The sequence below is a fragment of the Epargyreus clarus genome, unplaced genomic scaffold (genome assembly GCF_041222505.1).
Source record: "Epargyreus clarus isolate Ecla_fem2 unplaced genomic scaffold, WU_Ecla_fem_2.2 ptg000016l, whole genome shotgun sequence".
In the NCBI taxonomy this organism is placed as follows: Eukaryota; Metazoa; Arthropoda; class Insecta; order Lepidoptera; family Hesperiidae; genus Epargyreus; species Epargyreus clarus.
Window position 1 is genome coordinate 6,987,477 of NW_027332224.1, and position 19,532 is coordinate 7,007,008.

At 38.3% G+C, this 19,532-nt stretch overlaps 1 protein-coding gene across 7 annotated transcripts in view; it reads left to right on the forward strand.

Annotated features, from left to right (window-relative positions):
• Sin3A (SIN3 transcription regulator family member A) overlaps window positions 1-10,656 on the forward strand; it is a 56,985-nt gene extending 46,329 nt beyond the window's left edge. For all 7 annotated transcript variants that reach the window (XM_073081650.1, XM_073081654.1, XM_073081657.1 and 4 more), the window contains exons 23-31: window positions 1,498-1,589; window positions 1,948-2,044; window positions 2,836-2,951; window positions 3,511-3,682; window positions 5,133-5,314; window positions 6,899-7,039; window positions 7,798-7,911; window positions 8,602-8,823; window positions 9,601-10,656. In XM_073081650.1, the coding sequence (XP_072937751.1) occupies window positions 1,498-1,589; window positions 1,948-2,044; window positions 2,836-2,951; window positions 3,511-3,682; window positions 5,133-5,314; window positions 6,899-7,039; window positions 7,798-7,911; window positions 8,602-8,823; window positions 9,601-9,801 (1,337 nt within the window). In that variant the 3' untranslated portion in view covers window positions 9,802-10,656. The remainder of the gene's footprint in view (window positions 1-1,497; window positions 1,590-1,947; window positions 2,045-2,835; window positions 2,952-3,510; window positions 3,683-5,132; window positions 5,315-6,898; window positions 7,040-7,797; window positions 7,912-8,601; window positions 8,824-9,600) is intronic.
• Window positions 10,657-19,532: the final 8,876 nt, after the last annotated feature.

Genomic DNA, 19,532 nt, shown 5'->3' on the forward strand with positions numbered 1-19,532 from the left:
CCTCCGCGATTGAGGGGGTGGGGTTGTTGAGGGTAATGTTGTTGAGTGTATGTGTTTATCAAACAACTGTTGCGTTATCTCCTTCCGGATCTGTTGGCGCAGTCGCGACAACCGCTCTCGGACGATGAGAGGGACGAAGGTGAGCTATATGGGGTGTGTGACATTACCCTCCGTGATGGGGGGGGGGGGTTGGGGGTTGTTTAATGTTTTTTGAGTGTACGCATGTATATGTGTTGAGACATTTCCTTCCGGACCTGTTGGCGCACTCGCGGCAACCGCTCTCGGAGGATAAGAGGGACGAAGGTAGGGTAGATAGGGATATGACATTACTCTCTGCAATCAGGGAATGTGGAAGGTAATGTTTTTTTAGCGTATGCATGTTGAATATGTATGTATGTATGTATGTTTCAAGATGGTAGAACACTGTGGTTCAAATCCAGCGGCACCACCGCCACACCCATTTCTGCCTAATAACGGCAACGTAAAGCTGGCCGCATATATTAGTTTTCCATGTTAGTTTTCCGTATTCGGTTTCCGATTCCGGTTCCGTTCGGAAAACGAACGAATGTGTGCGGCAGTTAGAACATTTTATCCGAAAAAATAGCATTCAAATTATCCGAATCCGGAAACCTAACACGGAAAACTAATGTATGCGACTAGCATTAAGCGCTGCTGTGTTCTGATTTCAACCATGAGGTGAATTGCATGCTCGTTTGTCACTTTTATATTATATGTATAAATAATAACTAATATTCTATAATACATTTATGAGACCATGATGAAACACGTGCGATGTGCTTTGCCAGACTGTCTGTGGTGATACACGCATGCTGCCTTCCTACTGATGTCTCTTAAATATTATTATGATGTGTATAAACCGTAGATATTTGAAAGATATGTTTAAACAATGCATCTTCAGCACACGTCATCAACCCATTACTGACCCACTGCTGGGCACAGATCTCCTCTCAGAATGAGAAGGATTAGGCCATAGTCCACCGCGCTGGACAAGTGCGTATTGGTAGACTTCACACACAAATACCCCAGACCTGTGGTGGTCATTATTTGGGTATTTAAGCAAGAATCGAACCTGGAACCCATTGCGTGCCAGACTAGTATAGTGGCTGCTTCGCCTCAGAATAATACTGACGTCTCATGTCTCCCTTCTCACATACTTTGTCCCTCTCATACACTAGTCCTGATTAAACTATGCTCCCTCAATCACCTTCCCTCTTATTATGAGAGGAGACCTGTGCCCAGCAGTGGGACATTGGGCTGCGACGACGACAATGTTTGCACTTGAAACATATATTTCTAATATCAATAGAATTATTTATAGTTCCTTTTAAATATTTACTTATTTATTTTTATATATTTTAATCATATTTACAGTTAACATTATAGGTTTATATCTAATGCGTTAGAGTAAGAAATAATAATTGCATTGAATATAATCGGTTAGTAGATGTAACTAATTATATAATGTTGTTTCTCCAGAAGAGAAGGACGAACCCACGAGTCCCGGGAGCCCGTCAGCTGATCCCGGAGCGGACGATAAGTCCGCGACTGTCAAACAGGAGAAACACGAGGTAAGTTTTCATTTTAAGGTGGTAGAACTCTTATGATTCGACTATGTCGGCACCACCGCCACACCTATTTCTGTTATAACAGCAGTGTTAAGCGCTGCTGTGTTCTGGTTTGAAGTTTGGTAAGAGAGACATAGTTCTCTGAGGCGTTTCAGCTTAGTCCTCAGAGGTGCGGCGCATCTGTGGACGACCTCAGGTAGGAATCTAATCCTATCTGGGGTTGATTACAAATGTCCATGTTCGGCAGTAGCCATATACCATAAGGTGGACTGAATGCTCGTGTGCTACTCTTATACTATAAAATAAAAAGTTTTATTTAAACTTTTACTTTTTCTATAACAAATTATTGTTTTTTTTCCAGTCGTCGGAGTCCGACAACAATTCTGACAAGGGCGAGCGCAACAACAAGATCGACAAGGAGAACAAGCCCAAGAACAACAACAACACTGACGCTAAAGGTTTGTTGTGGTACCCCTTTGTTGTTACTTCTGTACGTTACAAAAAGATCGACATTAATTATTAATAAATAATAATCTATCTTTCCCCTATTTTGTCTACGAAATATCAAAAATTAACAATTAATGCCTACTAAAAATCGACTATTTTGCGATTTTTGTTAGTCAAATTATTAAAGATAAATAAATCAATCTATTACTTTTTTTTAAGTAAATAGCATTTTATTAATTTTACGATTAGTTTTGTAAAGAGACCATGATGAAACACGTGCGATGTGCTTGGACAGACTGTCTGTGGTGATACACGCATGCTGCCTTCCTACTGATGTCTCTAAATACTTACTTACTTAAATTTTACTTAATTACTTACGTTACTTAAATTCATTAACTGGCCACAGTGGCTGTCTAACACAAACACACAGTGAGCCGGTGAATCCAATTCCTATTTCACTACTTGGCATAACTCTTAGTATGAGAGGGATTCGGCCCTAGTGGGTCAAGTGCGGATTGGTAGACTTCAGACGGATTGGTAGATTTCAAAAAATATTTTTTTAAAGACGTGTAGTTTGTCATACCTTGTCTTCCTTTAACGTAATAGCATTATTTTCTTTAATCCTTAAACATTTCAACACTCAGTGCTTAATATCTCATAGTAATCATACTAATAATTTGATATATGTATTTTAATTTTAATATATTTTATCATTTACTTTACATTCAGTCCCTTCAAAACCAAACACACATAATAATCTACATGTATAACAATGTAATTTATACATACGTTTGTGGTACAGTGGAGGGTAGTAACGCGACGTTGAAACGCACGAGCAGCAACGAGGAGGGCGGCGTGAAGACTGAAGTCAAGGCCGAGGCGGACATCGAGGACGATCTAAAGGACCATCCGCCCAATGTGAGTTTTTTATTTAGTTATGGTGTCGAATGTGAAATGAATTTTCACTAGCAAAGTTTGGAGTTAACTTCCTCTTGAGATATACCTAAAGGTGGTAGAACACTTTGTGATACCTATTTCGCTTAATAACAGCAGTGTTAAGCGCTTTAAAAAAAACGTTTAAAAAACTTGTGAAAATGAAAAAAATATTATAAAAATAAAATGATTTAAAATGTAAGGCACATACGCCTTGCATTTAAAATCATTTTATTATACAGGTGCAACTTTTAAACGTTATAGTGTGTGTGTGTTTATAGCTTTTACACTTATACCAGATTACAGTTATCAAGTACAATGTGCCCAAGAAGACCCTGTATATGCCATTATAGTTGCATTACATTGCAATGCTCTAGCAGGGTACATGCATGTTCGAATACCCTATTTGTAACACCATAATTATGTGCTGTATGCATGAGCAATAAAAATTTGAATTTGAATTTTAGTTCTCTATGTATGTATGTGCATCGTGTACATGTTATTGTGCATATGCGTTTATGTTAATGTCTGTATATTTTTCCAGGAGGCGCGTTTCGTGTGCACATCATCGTGGTATCTATTCCTACGTCTACACGGAACACTATGCGCTAGACTAGGCGCCGCTCGTCGTGCGGCGTTGGCTCTCGCGGCTCACGACTCTCAACAACCACCGAGACCGCCGCCCGTCGCTCAGGCGCTCAGACTGCGACCCACTAGTAAGTTATACATATGTGTCGTAGGACACAAGAAACAGACGATAAGCTGGTGATGTATAGTCCGCGCCAAACTGCTAGTCCGCTCTGAATATAGAAACGAGTCGCGTCGCAATAGCAAATTGTAGATATTAGCGGGATGAAGACAGCGTGGCACCCCTCCAGGCACCCTCCGCTGCCCGCTCTCGCCCACGAGTACGTAACTGCGTTAGTGTGCCGTATATGCTAACTAAACCTGCTCACAACAACTTCAGAGCGGACTAGAAGTTTGGTGTGAACTATACGTCAATACACACAAACACAAACATCGCAAATAGTATATGTGCAACGCTAATATGTAAACATTACATTCTACTTACTACCTACCAGTGTCTCCATGTCATGTGTAAACACAGTCACACAATCCACAAAATATGTAACACCCATACACTTAACGTATTACCCACTACGTTCATAAAATAACACTCCGTGCTACCCACATACCATCTACCCCCTATTACAATACCATAGCAAATTATTAGCCCATATATTTTTGTTTGTAAACACCTTACGCGATACACGAAATATACATTTTCATATATATATTTCGCGCCACTATTATGTAAAGAGACCATGATGAAACACATGCGATGTGCTTTGCCAGACTGTCTGTGGTGATACACGCATGCTGCCTTCCTACTGATGTCTCTTAAATATTATTGACAGACACTACAACAATATATTATAGAAATCATTGTAAAATTTAAAATATGAGTTTTCTTTACAAAATAATGCTTAAAGAAATCTTGATTAAGGAACTAGAGAAACAACGATTTTGAACTCTAATAAACATTTTCTGGGAATTTTAATTATAAAGTATGATTAATTATAAATTTTGTGTGTAATTTAGATATAATTTTATCAAATATATTTTAATACATTGTTATAATCAACCCATTACTGTCCCACTGCTGGGTACGGGTCTCCTCTCAGAATGAGAAGGATTAGGTCATAGTATACTGCGCTGGACAAGTGCGTATTGGTAGACTTCACATACCTTTGAGACATTTTATAGATCTCTCAGGTATGCAAGTTTTCTCACGAATTTATTTACCATGTACTTACTAATATCGATTAAAATAATCGATGTTTTGGGTCCAAAAGATGGATTCTCCGATAATCGATCTTAGATCGCCATCTCTAGTTCCCGTGCGATTTCCGGGATAAAAACTATCCTATGTCCTTTCTCGGGTCTCAGACTATCTTTGTACAAAATTTCATTAAAATCGGTTCAGTGGTTTAGGCGTGAAGAACAGACAACCAGACAGACAAACAGAGTTACTTTCGGATTTATAATATTAGTAAGGATTTTTTAGATAATCCGTACACACCAACACAAATAGACCAATAAGACACAGTATTAACCTATTCAAATTTCTCAAAACACAACATAAACCTATCCCTTTCCCCCCAGACCTGCCGGCGGACGCGTCCTCCCCGGCGCAGTACTACGGCGCGCTGCTGGAGCTGGTGAAGGGCGTGCTGGACGGCAACACCGAGCCCGCCGCCTACGAGGACGCCGCGAGAGAGATGCTCGGCATCAAGGCCTACCCCGCCTACACGCTGGACAAGCTCGTGTCTATCGCTGTGAGACAGGTACATTGATATTAATAATTAATCTATCGTTACTCACTAAAGATCATTCAGATTAGTTAATGTCTATCGCTGATAAACAGGTATGTTGATAATCAATCTATCGTTACTTACTGAAGATCGAAATGTGTCGTGCATACTCGCTGGACAAGCTCGTGTCGATCGCTGTTAGACAGGTGACTTGATATTAATAATTAATCTATCGTTACTCACTAAAGATCGAAATGTGTCGTGCATACTCGCTGGACAAGCTCGTGTCGATCGCTGTGAGACAGGTGTGTTGTTATTAATAATTAATCTATCGTTACTTACTGAAGATAGAAATATATCGTGCATACTCGCTGGACAAGCTCGTGTCGATCGCTGTGAGACAGGTAACTTGATATTAATAATTAATCTATCGTTACTTTCTAAAGATCGAAATGTGTCGTGCATACTCGCTGGATAAGCTCGTGTCGATCGCTGTTAGACAGGTGTGTTGATAATCAATCTGTTGTTATCTACTAAGGGTCGAAATGTGTCGTGCATACTCGCTGGATAAGCTCGTGTCGATCGCTGTTAGACAGGTGTGTTGATAATAAATCTGTTGTTATCTACTAAAGATCGAAATGTGTCTTGCCTACACGCTGAATAAGCTAGTGGCGATCGCTGTTCGACAGGTGTGTTGATAATCAATCTGTTGTTATCTACTAAAGATCGAAATGTGTCGTGCATACTCGCTGGATAAGCTCATGTCGATCGCTGTTAGACATGTTTATGTGCTGCTGTGTTCTGGTTTGAAGGGTGTGGTAAGAGAGATGTATTTTTCCGAGGTCTCCAGGATTAGTCCTTTAAGGTAGCAGCGCATCTCTGCCGACGACGCGTAGGAATCTGGGGTTGATCACAGATATCCACGAGCGGTAGTAGCCATTTACCATCATGTGAACTACATGCTCAACTACATTATATCAAATCAAAGTGTTTTCTGATAAAAATGTTATAAAATGACATTACTAAAATGTTTATTCTTAGAAACGTCTTAAATATTAACTTATTAGTTTGTCAATGTGGGTCATAGGTCGCCTTCTAAATTACTTGTAAACTTATGAGACAATGATGAAACACGTGCGATGTGCTTTGCCAGACTGTCTGTGGTGATACACGCATGCTGCCTTCCTACTGATGTCTCTTAAACTAGTAGAAAAATATCTGCGAAGTATACTAATGTATACCGTTAACAATCTAATAGGAAAATCGAAAAGTAATCAACATTTTGTTTCAAACAGTTATCTATTCTATCAGTGGCAAGTGTTAAGTCAAGTTGGTTAAAAGTGATGTAAATGTTTTTTTTATTACAATTTAAGATTTCTCATATTAAACAACTGTTCGCTAGTAAACAAAAATTTAAATTACATTTCGATTTTCCTAATATATTTACATGTCGAGGTTGTAAGAGGCTTTGCGCTACCAAATATTAAATTGAAACCGCCAAAGATGATTTTTAAATCTTTTGAACGTTACTTATGTGCTATCAATTGTTAAATGAAAACCTCCAAAGATGATTTTTAAATCGTGAATAATATTAATGTGTCGTGTCGTGTCGTACAGTTGCAGCACTGCGCGTCGGAGCCGTGGTCGTGGCGGGCGGCGGAGCTGGCGGCTCGCGGCGGCATGCGAGGTCCGCTGGCGTACGTCCGCCGCGCCGCTAGGTATCTGCGGCAGGATCACACCGCTTTCCTGGTCAAACTGGTGAGTAAATACATAGATACATAATATACACAGATGGACTGACGGAAAGACAGAGATAGGATACATACACAGCTAAACAGTATACACACAGAAAGACAGTCATTTATACCAATATATTGACAGATAGACAGAGATAGGATGCACACACAGCGAAATACGTACGTCGACGCGCGCGCATATACGAGTATACAAATACAGAAACGACAGCATACACAAACACATGCATATAGAAAAGTAAAGCAATACCGCAAGACGTATGTACGTACACACATGCGCACATACACACACACACACAAGCGCGCGTAAAAGCTCCCGCCGCTTTCCTTGTTAAGTATTCGCAGACAGCAACATAGACAAATAAATAGAAAGACGCCCACAAGTACACATCATACAGTCGTAAATACATACACATACAAATGCACACACAAACAGACATATGTATTTACGTTCAAACTCTCCCACTTTATGCACGCACACACAGACAAACACACACATGCAAACACTGGCAGTACATTGAAATAAAGACAAATGAATAGTTTAAGAGATAGGAAAAAAAACATTTCGTAATTAGTAACAAATAATAATAGTAGTTACTTTTTATTGGTTTTTATTATTGATTTGGCATTACAACTTAATCTTCAAGACTTCAATTTTTAATTCAATCTTCAACTTAAACATTAATTTTGTTATTACTCATTTGACATTATTACAATAATATATAAATATGTATTATAATAATATATTTCTTTCAACCACAGTACGGCGGCGACGAGTGCAAGGTGACGTTCGAGCTATTAGAGGGCGCCGGGGAGGGCCGCACCTCGCCGCATCACAACAACGACGGCTCGAGGAACTCTCCCACTAACAACCAGGTATGTTTATCACCCCAGGCACTACCGTCACGTCTATTTTACCACGCTTTTATTAGCTTCACATGTAACTAGAGATGGGCAGAGGGTTTAAACTCATCGGGAATAAACGAAATATCTAACCAGATCCGAATGTATTAAAAAGATTTACAAACATACAAAATATGCGTGAAAAACATAACCCTTCTGTGGCAGTCGGGTAAACAAGTAGGTAAAACCTCAAAAATATAACATTACAAAATGTAAAAACGTTGAAAATGCCATAGAAACTTCTAGTATATCTAGTTGTCTAGTAGTCTAGTAGTTCTATTCAATAAATATTTGAACTGAATAAATATTTTAAAAACTGTCCAAAGATTTTATGTAATCAATTTTAAATACCCAAATAAATACCCTGTGGGAGGGTATAAACGGGTCTTTATCGGGTTTAAATCTAATACTGGGTTTAAACCGGGTGTTTTGCCCATCTCTACATGTAACGGAATCTTTGAAATCGATTTAAATCGATTTCAAAGATTCCGTTTACTCACTTTGTCTGGTTTAAATATTAGTTCACTATAATGTCAAATTTCTAAATTTCTAAAATTTCTGTCTATAAGTCTATACATAATTTTTTAAACTTGCATTACCAAAATATATAGTCGTCTTTGTGTGTATTTCACTGAGACTTATGTTACCTTGTGTTTGTCGCAGGGTGGCGGCGGTCGTTCCTCGCGCACCACTGGCGCGGGCGAGGCGGTGTCCCGCCTGGCCGCGTGGTCGCTGTACGCGGAGCGGTACGCGCGCCCGGACACCGTCGCACCGCAGGCGAACAAGCCGGTGTTCCTGCGCCGCAACGCGCGGAGGAACGGCGGAGAGCCCACCGCGAGCACGCACGCGACCAGTGCGCCCGCTAGCGGCGCGCAGGAGCGGACGGTGAGTGTGATTACGTGACGTGTGTGACGGCCAGCGAGCGCAGGAGAGGACGGTGAGTGCGGTGGCTTATACTGTGCGGGTGTGATGACGTCATGCGCAGAGGGAGTGCGCTGCGGTGTAGTAGGACTGTGTGATGACGTCATGTAGGTGGCTAGACTGAGGAGTGGTCACGTGACACGTGTGACGGCGTGCGCGCGCAAGAACGGGCTGTGAGTACACCGCTGCTGAGTACATGCTGGGTTATATTGAAGACGGTGAGTGTGATGATATCATGTGCGGAAGTAGATGGAGGAGCGGTCACGTAACCTGTGCGGCGTGGGAGCGGACGGCGAGCGTGCTGCGGTGTACTACGGCTGTGTGATGACGTCATACCCGAATAGCACGCAGAGAAATGCGTCTGAACGGACGGAGCGTACACTGTCATTGTGTTGTGAGATGACGTCATAGAGGAGCGGTCAAGTGGTTTGTGCCTGCGACCGGTGCGCAGGAACTGACTGAGAACATTGTTGGTTTATATTGGAGACTGTAATGACGTCATACATATCGCTTCTAGACATAGCTTGAGAAGCACATGCCAATTTATTTTTAAATATATTTTTAACAATATATTTTTTAACTTGTGTAATAGGTTTATCTTTAGGAGAACGTTAGCCAGTTTATTTATTTTTGCATTTGCACTTGTGAATGACTGGCAATTTTTCTTATCTTGAGTCTGTTACAGATATATCTTTTAACTGAAAAATAATGTTGTTAAATTTATTTATTGTTTGTCTCCAGGTCGCCCGTCGCCGCAAGCCGCCTCGCCTTCACGACCACTCCGAGTGCACCCTCTCGACCACCATCCGCTTGGTGACGTCACGTCCGCAGCAGCTGTACCGCGCGGGCTGTCTCCGCAGCGCGAGAGCCTCGCACACTCGTCTCCACGCCGCTCGTCGTGCTCGCTTCCACGCGTGGTTGAGACGACGTGTGGATACGTAGCTATTGAGGGAGCGACACCGCATCGGTCGTGTCAAGACGAGGAGAGATACGGCGCTGTGACTGTGTGTGTGCGCCTGTGTACGGTGTTGTGACGTCACACGACGCGTCTAGCCTACGTGTGCGCGTGTGTGCGGTATTGTGACGTCAGACGACGCGTCTAACCTGGGTGTGGGCGAGTATGCGGTATTGTGACGTCATACGACGAGCCAGGCCTTCATAAGTGCAAGTGCGGCGCTGTGTGCGTGTCTATACGCGTGTGCGGTTAATACAATCAAGACTCACGCTCTGCTTCCACAAGATGCTCATCAACACTAGCTACGAGCGGACGCGCGCGTCTAGTTCTGACGTCAGACAATGTGACGTCACGACCCCAGCAACTCTGCAGTGCGGGCTGTCTCCTGTCCTAACGCTAGAGTTCAGAGGATCAAAACGCGATACCTCCAACTGGCCGCGTGCGGTATTATAGCAGCAGTCACAACACGCCGCGTGACGTCACGGCAGCAGCAGTAACTACGCCCGTCTTTACATCGTTCTTCGCGCTGGCTTCCAAGCGTGGCATGTGTGTGCGTGGTGTAGTGACGTCAGAAAACGTGAGCGTGTGTGCGGCGGGTTTGTTCGTCTGACGTAAGCAACTACGTCATATGCCGCGTCGTATGCAGCTATCCCATAGGATGCGTGTGTGTGCGCAGTGACAAGTGTGCGTATGTCGTCGGCTTATAGTTCTCAACTGCTATCGGAAATAGTATTTAATCACACATAACATTGGTAGAACATTCCAGTGTAATAGTTTGCACAGGAAAATTGTAATGGTCTCAGAAATCGGTTTTTATCTGCAAACTTGTAGGATGGGTTGCACATGAATTTTAACGATTAAAGCCTAAATAGCCGTCAAATCTACGGTTAAGCAATTCATGAGTTGAACCATAACGACATAACTAACACTTATTATTAACCAGTCGGTTAAAGTTCATGTTTTTGTCAAGTTCTATAACTGTCAATGCCTAAAAATTGTGTTGACAGCGACACAAATGACATTAATGACAAATAAATTGGTGCAACACAGAATTGTTACATTCCATCGCTACCGTCAAAGTTATTGTTATAGCTAACTTTATTAAACAGGGCTACAGTGCAACCTACCCTTATAGTATTTTCCATATAATAAATAGTACACCTTGAAAATGTAGTACAATATTGTATTTTAGTACGGTTGACAACCCTAGATTCTGTGAGGTTCAAAAGTTTAGTATGGCAACACATCTGTGATCGGCTTCAGGTAGGACCTGCTCTATATGAAGTTGGTCACAGGTGTCCATACCACAGTGTTACCATCAGGTGGACTGCTTGCTCGCTATTTCAGTCTTATAAAAAACTAATGAAGCTCATATGAATACATAGTTACTATTCCAATGGCCTACTTTTATTTTCAATGCATCTGTATTTATCGATTCATCTCTAAATTATGTCACTTATGATTGATATAAATTACATGAGGAATTTCTGTTATCGTGCCGTAGTCCCTTAACTTTATTTGTTACTAGCTGACCTGGCAAACTTTGTACCGCCTCAAAATCTATTTATCAAATATATTTCATATAAAATATAGCCTATGTTACTCGTGGATAATGTAGCTTTCGAATGGTGAAAGAATTTTTAAAATCAGTTCAGTAGTTTTTGAGCCTATTCATTACAATCAAACAAAGTTTTCCTCTTTATAATATTAGTATAGATAAACAATATGTTGAGAATACTCCGATAGCGTGATTCAGAATACTAGTAACGCCGTCTTGTGATGAGTTGAAAGTCACATTAAAGTGTCAAAAGTGACATTATTACGACGCATTCGAGGGAGTGGGGGGAAATAGTAATCTGAAATTTTAGTGACATGATTTATGGATGAAACTGTAAGATTTGTAAATGTATTTCCAGACCATGTTTAAAAAATCCAGGCTTTTGCAAATTCGTGCACTAAATAGGAAAGTAGGAAGGCATTTGTTACTCGAACCAAAAATCCATTCTAAAAATATATAGAGTTGTGTCTTAGACGAGAGTGAAGTGAAAATGTTTTTTTAAAATCGATCTCATAGTTTTAGAAAAAAGACTTGGGAACTGAATATACTCCTAATTTGTTGTATACACTTGCAGTCCCACTGCTGGGTGTACAAGGTGTTAGAACCCTTTGTGGTTCGAGTCTGGCGGCACCACCGTCACAATTATTTCTGTTATAACAACAGTGTTAAGCGCTGCTGTGTTCTGGTTTGACGGGTGTGGTAAGGGAGGCATACTTATCCGAGGCATTCCAACTTAGTCTTCAAGGGTAGCACATCTGTAGCTGACGACAGATAGGACTCCTATCTGGGGTTGATTACAGATGTCGATGCTAGTTAACATCAGTTGGACTGCAAGATCATATACATACTAAATTTAAGGAGTATATTTATATTTGGTCTTTTAGATGCAATAAGTGCAAGAAATGGACTTTCACTAATATATTCTAAAATAATAATATGAGTGGTTTAGGATAAAAAATATTGTATCTAACGTCTCATTTATATGTAAATGTTTGAAAATTAAAATTGTTGTAAAAATTTTCTACACAGAAGTGTGTATAGTCTCAAAAATTGTGTAAATAATTATAGAATTTTGGGTTTTTTAAATTCTTATTACAGTATTTGGTTTAAAAGTGCTCTCGTATTTGTAAATATGCAGTAAGAGGCCACAATTTAAATGGTGTATTATATAAAACTAAATTTTTGTGTGTAAATTTCGTTTTCTATTTCGAAGAAGTAGGCATTTTTTGAAAGTACTATCTACATTTATTGTTATTTATGCTGATTACTTTAAATACTAATACTAATTAATTAAGTAAAATTTTTGAAGTTTGTCATGATGTTTTGGCTGAAACTTGTATTTGAACATTCTCGAAAATTAATGTTCTTTTTTGTTTTTCTTTTTAAATTAATTGTTTTTGGTTTTCATTTGCAAGTTAAGTTTTGTTATATTTATTTCTACTTAAACTGATTTTGGGGATATCGTGCATTGTTAAGAGCCTTATAGCAGTAACAATTTTCTATGGAGCTCGATGAATCGCTGCGTTTACGCGACGATTCCGCTGCGGCTACGCGACGACTGCGTTCACACTGTACACTCGCTGAAAACTGAATCGAGACTGTAATAACGCTCCTACATTTTGAAGGAATTTTCAGAAATATAGATTACATATTTTTGAAAACTTGAGATTATTATTGATTTTTGAATGTCATACTATGAACTTGACACTTTGGTCTCATGTTTTCTATAACTTTAAAACATGATCATTTGTAAAAATTAAATATTTATTAAGCCTCTGTAAATCTCAGGAGTGACATGGGATATTTAGGTTTGTAGTAGTGTGAGTCATATTGTTATTGTTTATTTAAGTGTGTGTGAAACATTCTCATGTGTGTGCGTGAAGTCAATCCAAGGGTACAGGGTACAAACTCGAATATGTTGACGGCATGCGTTGCTCAAACTTGGATTGGTTTCTGGGCTTCAATCTCAAGGGCCACGTTTTAGTGGCTGCCCTCAGGGCGTAGGCTAAGGTACAGGAACACCTGTAAATAAACTAGATTAGATCTCCTAAGTACAGGTGTAAATATTGTAGGAGTGTCGTTGGTGACAATCTGTTATGATTCGTGAGGAGGAATAAATATTATTATATTTATAATTGTGTGTTGTTTTTTTTGTGCCACCGCCTTTATGTTAAGTTTTTGAAAATGATAAGTTAATTTTACATTTTTTTTTGTATTACAAGTAGAAAACTAAAATGTAGTTCATTGAAGGTTGTAGAACCCTTTGTGGTTCGACTCCGGCGGCACCACCGCCAAATCTATTTCTGCCTCATAACAGCAGCGGTAAGCGCTCCTGTGTTCGGGTTTGAAGAGTGTGCCAAGGGAGACATACTTTTCCGATGCGTTCCAGCTTAGTCCTCAGGGGTAGCGGCGCATCTGTGACCGCCGGCCGACATCAGATAGAAATATCTAATCCTGGAGTTGATTACAGATGTCCATGGGCGGCAGAAGCCACTTACCATCAGATGATCTGCATACTTGTCTACTACTATATCATAAAAATAAAATGATTTTAATTAACCTCTGCTCAAGAGATTCTGTTATGCTCTGTTTATAAGGGTTTCATGAACATTATTATGCTCTACCACATCATTCAGGTTAGCAATAAAATGGAAGTCAAAAGCTGTAACTGCTGTGATATTAAAATTAGCAATTGGTAGTCTTAAGTAACATTTTTTAAATGATAATCTTATCTTGCAGAATGGATGTAGTGTTTTGTAATAAAAGCAATATAAATAACCATCTAAGTTTAGAAGTTAGATATTGCATCAATCGCGTTTATGCGATAACATAGACTAAAGAAAAAATATACTTATTCTCTCGAAAGTAAATATGTACAGATTTATATAGTCGAATGACGCACAAATAAGATACGAATCTTGTGAATTATGAGTACGCGTGTAAAAATATACATCATGAATATATTTCCTCAATGTTTCCTCATCTCATTGAGGACTTATTTATTCTTTCCTTTGAGATCCTTTTAAGCAGAATATGTGTGGTTGTTAGGTTGTTACGTCGTATATATGATACAATTTGGAAGAATCGATGCCTTCTGCCCATTCTAATATAAAGTAAGCAGAATATAATTAGACATTGCATAAAGTTCACTTTCGTTATTTACTAAAATTTTCATGGCGATCAGCCATAAGAAAATTAAATGTGCCTCAATGTAATATTCCGTGAGGTGTTGTCTTTCTTTTTTATCTGAGGATTACACAAACTAACTGAATATAACTCAAATTACGTTCAAAGATAATTTACGTTTCCAAGGATATCTACGTCTAAAGCAATTTTGTAATGTCATTTGCGAAGCTCATTGTGAAATTTGGTTCATTGCTGATTTAGTATTTTTTTGCAAAAAGATTGAAGATTTCTATTATATGCATGTAGTAAGGTACGAGGAAGCTGTCGTATAGAACTCTAATAATTTATTCTAAAAGTCCGACCTGAGATCAGACATAGATTCTTTGCTATCTTTTAGGACAAAGATGGATGGAGCGCTTCATATCAGTATCTCTATCATGCCACACCCTTCAAACCAGAACCCAACAGTGCTGCTGTTTAAGACAGAAATAGACGTAGGCAATCTGGAATCGTTCAATAATGATAGTGAATAAACCTTTTCTAGGCAAGCGTGCTTCATCTTAGGCTGGATCACCTTCACATCAGGTAATATTGCAGCCAAAAATAAATCTATCATCGTAAAATAAAAATGAAACAATATCGAATTGTAAATTGTGCTTACGGAGCTTTAGTTTGTAGTCAATGACCTAACTAGAAATATATCGTGTAGACATTAGAAAACCCATGAACCTAATTACCAAGTGATGCCAAGATAATCTACTGGCTAGAAACAATGACCTAGAAATAAGTCACGACTCGCGTGGCGCAGCGGTCACCATACCGGTCTGATACGCTGAACCGAGATTTCCGGGATTTTTAATTTAAATTTCTGTTCTGGATTTGCGATTGTCGATGATACTATACAGAATTCTAGCGTAGCATTATAAATTATAATGGTAGAAAATATTATTTACTCATATGAAATAACAATTTAATTTTCTTTTTAATTATAAATTATTGTAAGAGGAAAATTCGAAGCGCCGATCAATGGGTCTTTTTTTTTTGTTATTAAGTTGAGAATTTCTCGTGCGGCGGCGCACAGTTGGCGCAATGTTACAGAAATGCTCAGTTATATTCCTGAGGCGCTTAAAAAAGATACGTGTACATTTTTACAAAAAACTGCAAGATTGAATTAACTATAGAGTAGAAAATTCTAAGGATTAAATCAATATTAAATCCAGAGGTACCATCGCAGACATTTTTTGCTTAATAACAGCAGTATCAAGCGCTGTCGCGTTCCTTTGATTTTTGTGGCAAGGAAAATACACGAGGCATTCTTACGTAGTTTCTAAGAGAAGCTACGCATCTGTGGCTATGCAAGTAGGACTCCAGTCATATTGAATGATAAATGATTGCAGGGTCAAGTCACGTATCAACGCAATGGATAAGGAGAAACATTTTTCCTCTTCGCAAATATTTCACATACGAAAAGTGTGACGCTCATGACGTAACTTTTCAGAGAAGTTTGTCTCTATGTAAATGAATGCGTCATTCTAATATCAATACAGATGTTAACTATGACAATGCAAACACTTTGATATAAGTTTTCCTGGTTAAGTACCATGAAAATTTGAAAGTTGATAATTATCATGTCTACAAAACTAGTCGATTAGTAGTAGAAAAGTAGTCGAAAGACTAGCCTGAAGTTTTACACAACATTGCATTTGCTTATAAGAGTATTTTTATACATATCAGTAGCATAACTATGTTGTTTCTAGTTTGAAGGTCCACCGATATAGGTAAGGTTCATCATATCCGATGTAGATTACAAATGATGTAGTAGATGAAACTGCCGGGATAGGGGGTGGAGGAGTCTTGGGAGTGTTTCCTCGGACCTCTGGTTCAGAGGGGGCATCCAAATGTCTACAAACTCCCTTGATAACAGCCTAAACAAGGCCTTATGTATAAACCTCAGTACTACCCATTTAACAACAAATTTGTAAAAGCTTAAAAAAAGATCAACTTCTTTGACTGGGGGCTTCATTAAACTTTTTGCCCTGGGTCTCATTCAACATTTCTGTCGTGGACCTCCGACGAGCGTAGTCCTCCACTGGTCGGTGGCATTGAATACTTACTATCAGGTGGACTGCATGCTCATATATTATAATTTTTTTTTTTACTTAAGTGCCATTTTAGTTTAGTTCCTTTATTGTTGCGGTTTACAGCGATAACACATAGCAATGAATATATTCCAAGGCTTGAAAGTTAATTCGTTGAATGGTAAGCTTACATAATCTACTGGATAATAACTGTTAGGTAACTGTAATTAGTTAACTCGTACCGTGATTAGCTATCGATCAACTACAAACAATAGCTACTTAAAAGCTGAAGTCACGATGAAGATAAAGTTTATTTATTTGAAAATTGGTGTCATGTAGTGTTGTATGGACGAGATCAGTAGATAAACAAAATATATCCATAAAATTGGCTTCTATAATTATGCAATTTAATATATAAGCCAAGGTTTATAATTTCGAAATCTGACATACTGCATACAAGTACCTATACCTCATTTTATGTAAAGTCAAGGTTAAGTATCGTGGACTTTTTATCGTATAGGGCGTTAACACAAGCGCGATTTTCGCACGATTCATGCCAGACAATATATTTGTCTTAAACGAAGTTTTTTGCATAGATTAGTAATTACTCACTCCTAACAAGAAAATGTGCCCAGTTTTCAGAATTAAAATAGTTGCGTAAAAGAGTTTTGCCACGTCTCCGTGCTAAATGTCCCTAAAATATTTGAAATAATTATTTATTCATTATGTAAAATACGCGGTATTTGTTATTTATTCGTAAATTTTCTCTAAAAATGTTTTTATTTGTTAAGAATTCAAAAAAAGGACTTACTAAAATAAGCCGTTTGTGGCTTCATTCAATTTGAAGACGGCGAAGTATCTTTACTAATCTATGGCCAGACATTACATTTTTCTTAAACGAAGTTTTTTGTAACAAATACTTTTATTTTAACTGCGCATTAAATAAAGCAATATCATACGGTATAAAAAGAAAACAAAGAACAATGTTGCTTTATCATACAAAGAAAAGATCGGCTTTGCCTACCCTATAAATATAACATCTACTAGCTACCTTTAGTCTTTAAATAAAGATTACGAATGACTGTACTACTCTGACATTGACTCATACTTCACGCGTGCAAAACCGATGTATAAAATGAAGCAACGTTTATATGTTTTAATTCGGAGTGCCTATGTATTCTCCTTCTTTTAGGAGATTTGTAGGTATATCCCTTATGGTCTGCGGCATACCAACTGCATTTACAGCAAAGGTCAATTAACTACTTTCTACTTAAAAGGAGCAGCACACGAGCTTGGACTAAATAAATTCATAACATTGATCATTTTGTCTACCACGGTACTAGTCTGGTACGCTCTATGTATAAAGGTGTAATTTAACTTTATTGTAATTGAACACAGTTGTTATTAAGTAGAAATGTAGCGGTGTCGTTTGAAATCAATGTCATCTTGAAGGTCTTGAAGTCATGTAATAATATAGTCACATAAACGGTACAGAGTAACGATATAACAATTATACGTAAGTAAGTTCACACTAGTGATTAGAAGTATTATAACTACACAAGTATCTCCGTTATTCGACTGCTCTTGCTGAAGTCTCCGACCAGAATGTCGCTCTCTGTTAATTCGAGCGCCGCCAAGGTGTCGTCCCCACTTCACCTACCCGCATCTGTTTTTAAACTGTAGTATCAAATGAGTCACTTATTACTTTAATGTAACGTTATAAAAATGTGATATCGTTAATATCCAAGCTTCTTATTAACGACGATAACACGTTGCAGTCGCAAATTTTACTATCATGTCGCATATGTGTTAAACCCCTTATACTTTTGCCGCGTAACAAAATGCATAATTGTTTACAACTTAACTAACCACAAGTTACGAAATATTAGCTAATTGGCACTGCGGTTAAACTTGTTTTTACCTACTATACTACTGAATGACTAATATTACTATTATGGGGTTGTGGCTTTCGTAAAGGAGAAATATTATTTTTATTTTTGTACGAAGAAAATACAGTACTTCTTGTCTATGGTCAGTATGACCACTGTACAAATTATAGATCCTTATACTGTGGTATGACATTGGTGAAGAGTGACACCATAATTGCGCGCGCTTATTAAGTTTGGCATTTGTTTATTATTGTATTTATTACCGGCGGCATGACCGGCGGAGGTAAAATAAGTTTTTTGATTTTTCTATTAACTGCATTATTTTATAAAAGTGAAAACAGAATATATACTTACTTTATTTTCGTGAATTAAAGAGACCATTCCTACCTCCGACTTTAAAACAGCAATGTATGCTGTTCTGATTTGAAGATTGTTGTAGAAGAAAAATAATATTTAAATTTTTTGTTACATTCGTAATATAATACATTTGACTACACTGGTGGCGATGTGGTCATGGTATCCCGAAGAAATTAGCCACTTAAGTTCCATACTTCCATTATTTTGACTACGTTCCTAGCCACGGCGTCATGGAATTACTATGAAATATGGAGTTTAGGTCTCATAAATTTTTTATTATGAATACCTCGCAGGTGGCGGCGTAGCAAGGCCAAGGTGGGACGAGGTTAAAATAGCAAATAATGAACATCAATTAAAATATGTCAGATCATTTATTACACGTAGTAATAACTTTAAATACAATACACTTTTTCCGACTAATTGTCAAGAATTTGCTATATAATTGCTATAAAATAAGAAACTACAAACAATTCTTAGTATAATCAATTAATCATGCAGATTCGCATGTCACCATTTTGTGGCCGCCATATTGATTTTCCTATTACGTCATTAAAAATGTTATAACTATTTTTATTTTAACATCATCATTTTCTTACAAATATTTTTGGATTTCATATAATTATTATTATATCTCCTAAATATTTTTAGAATTTAAGTACCACTATCAAAATTGTATAACCAACTTCACAAATCCCACTTGGGCTCAGGTT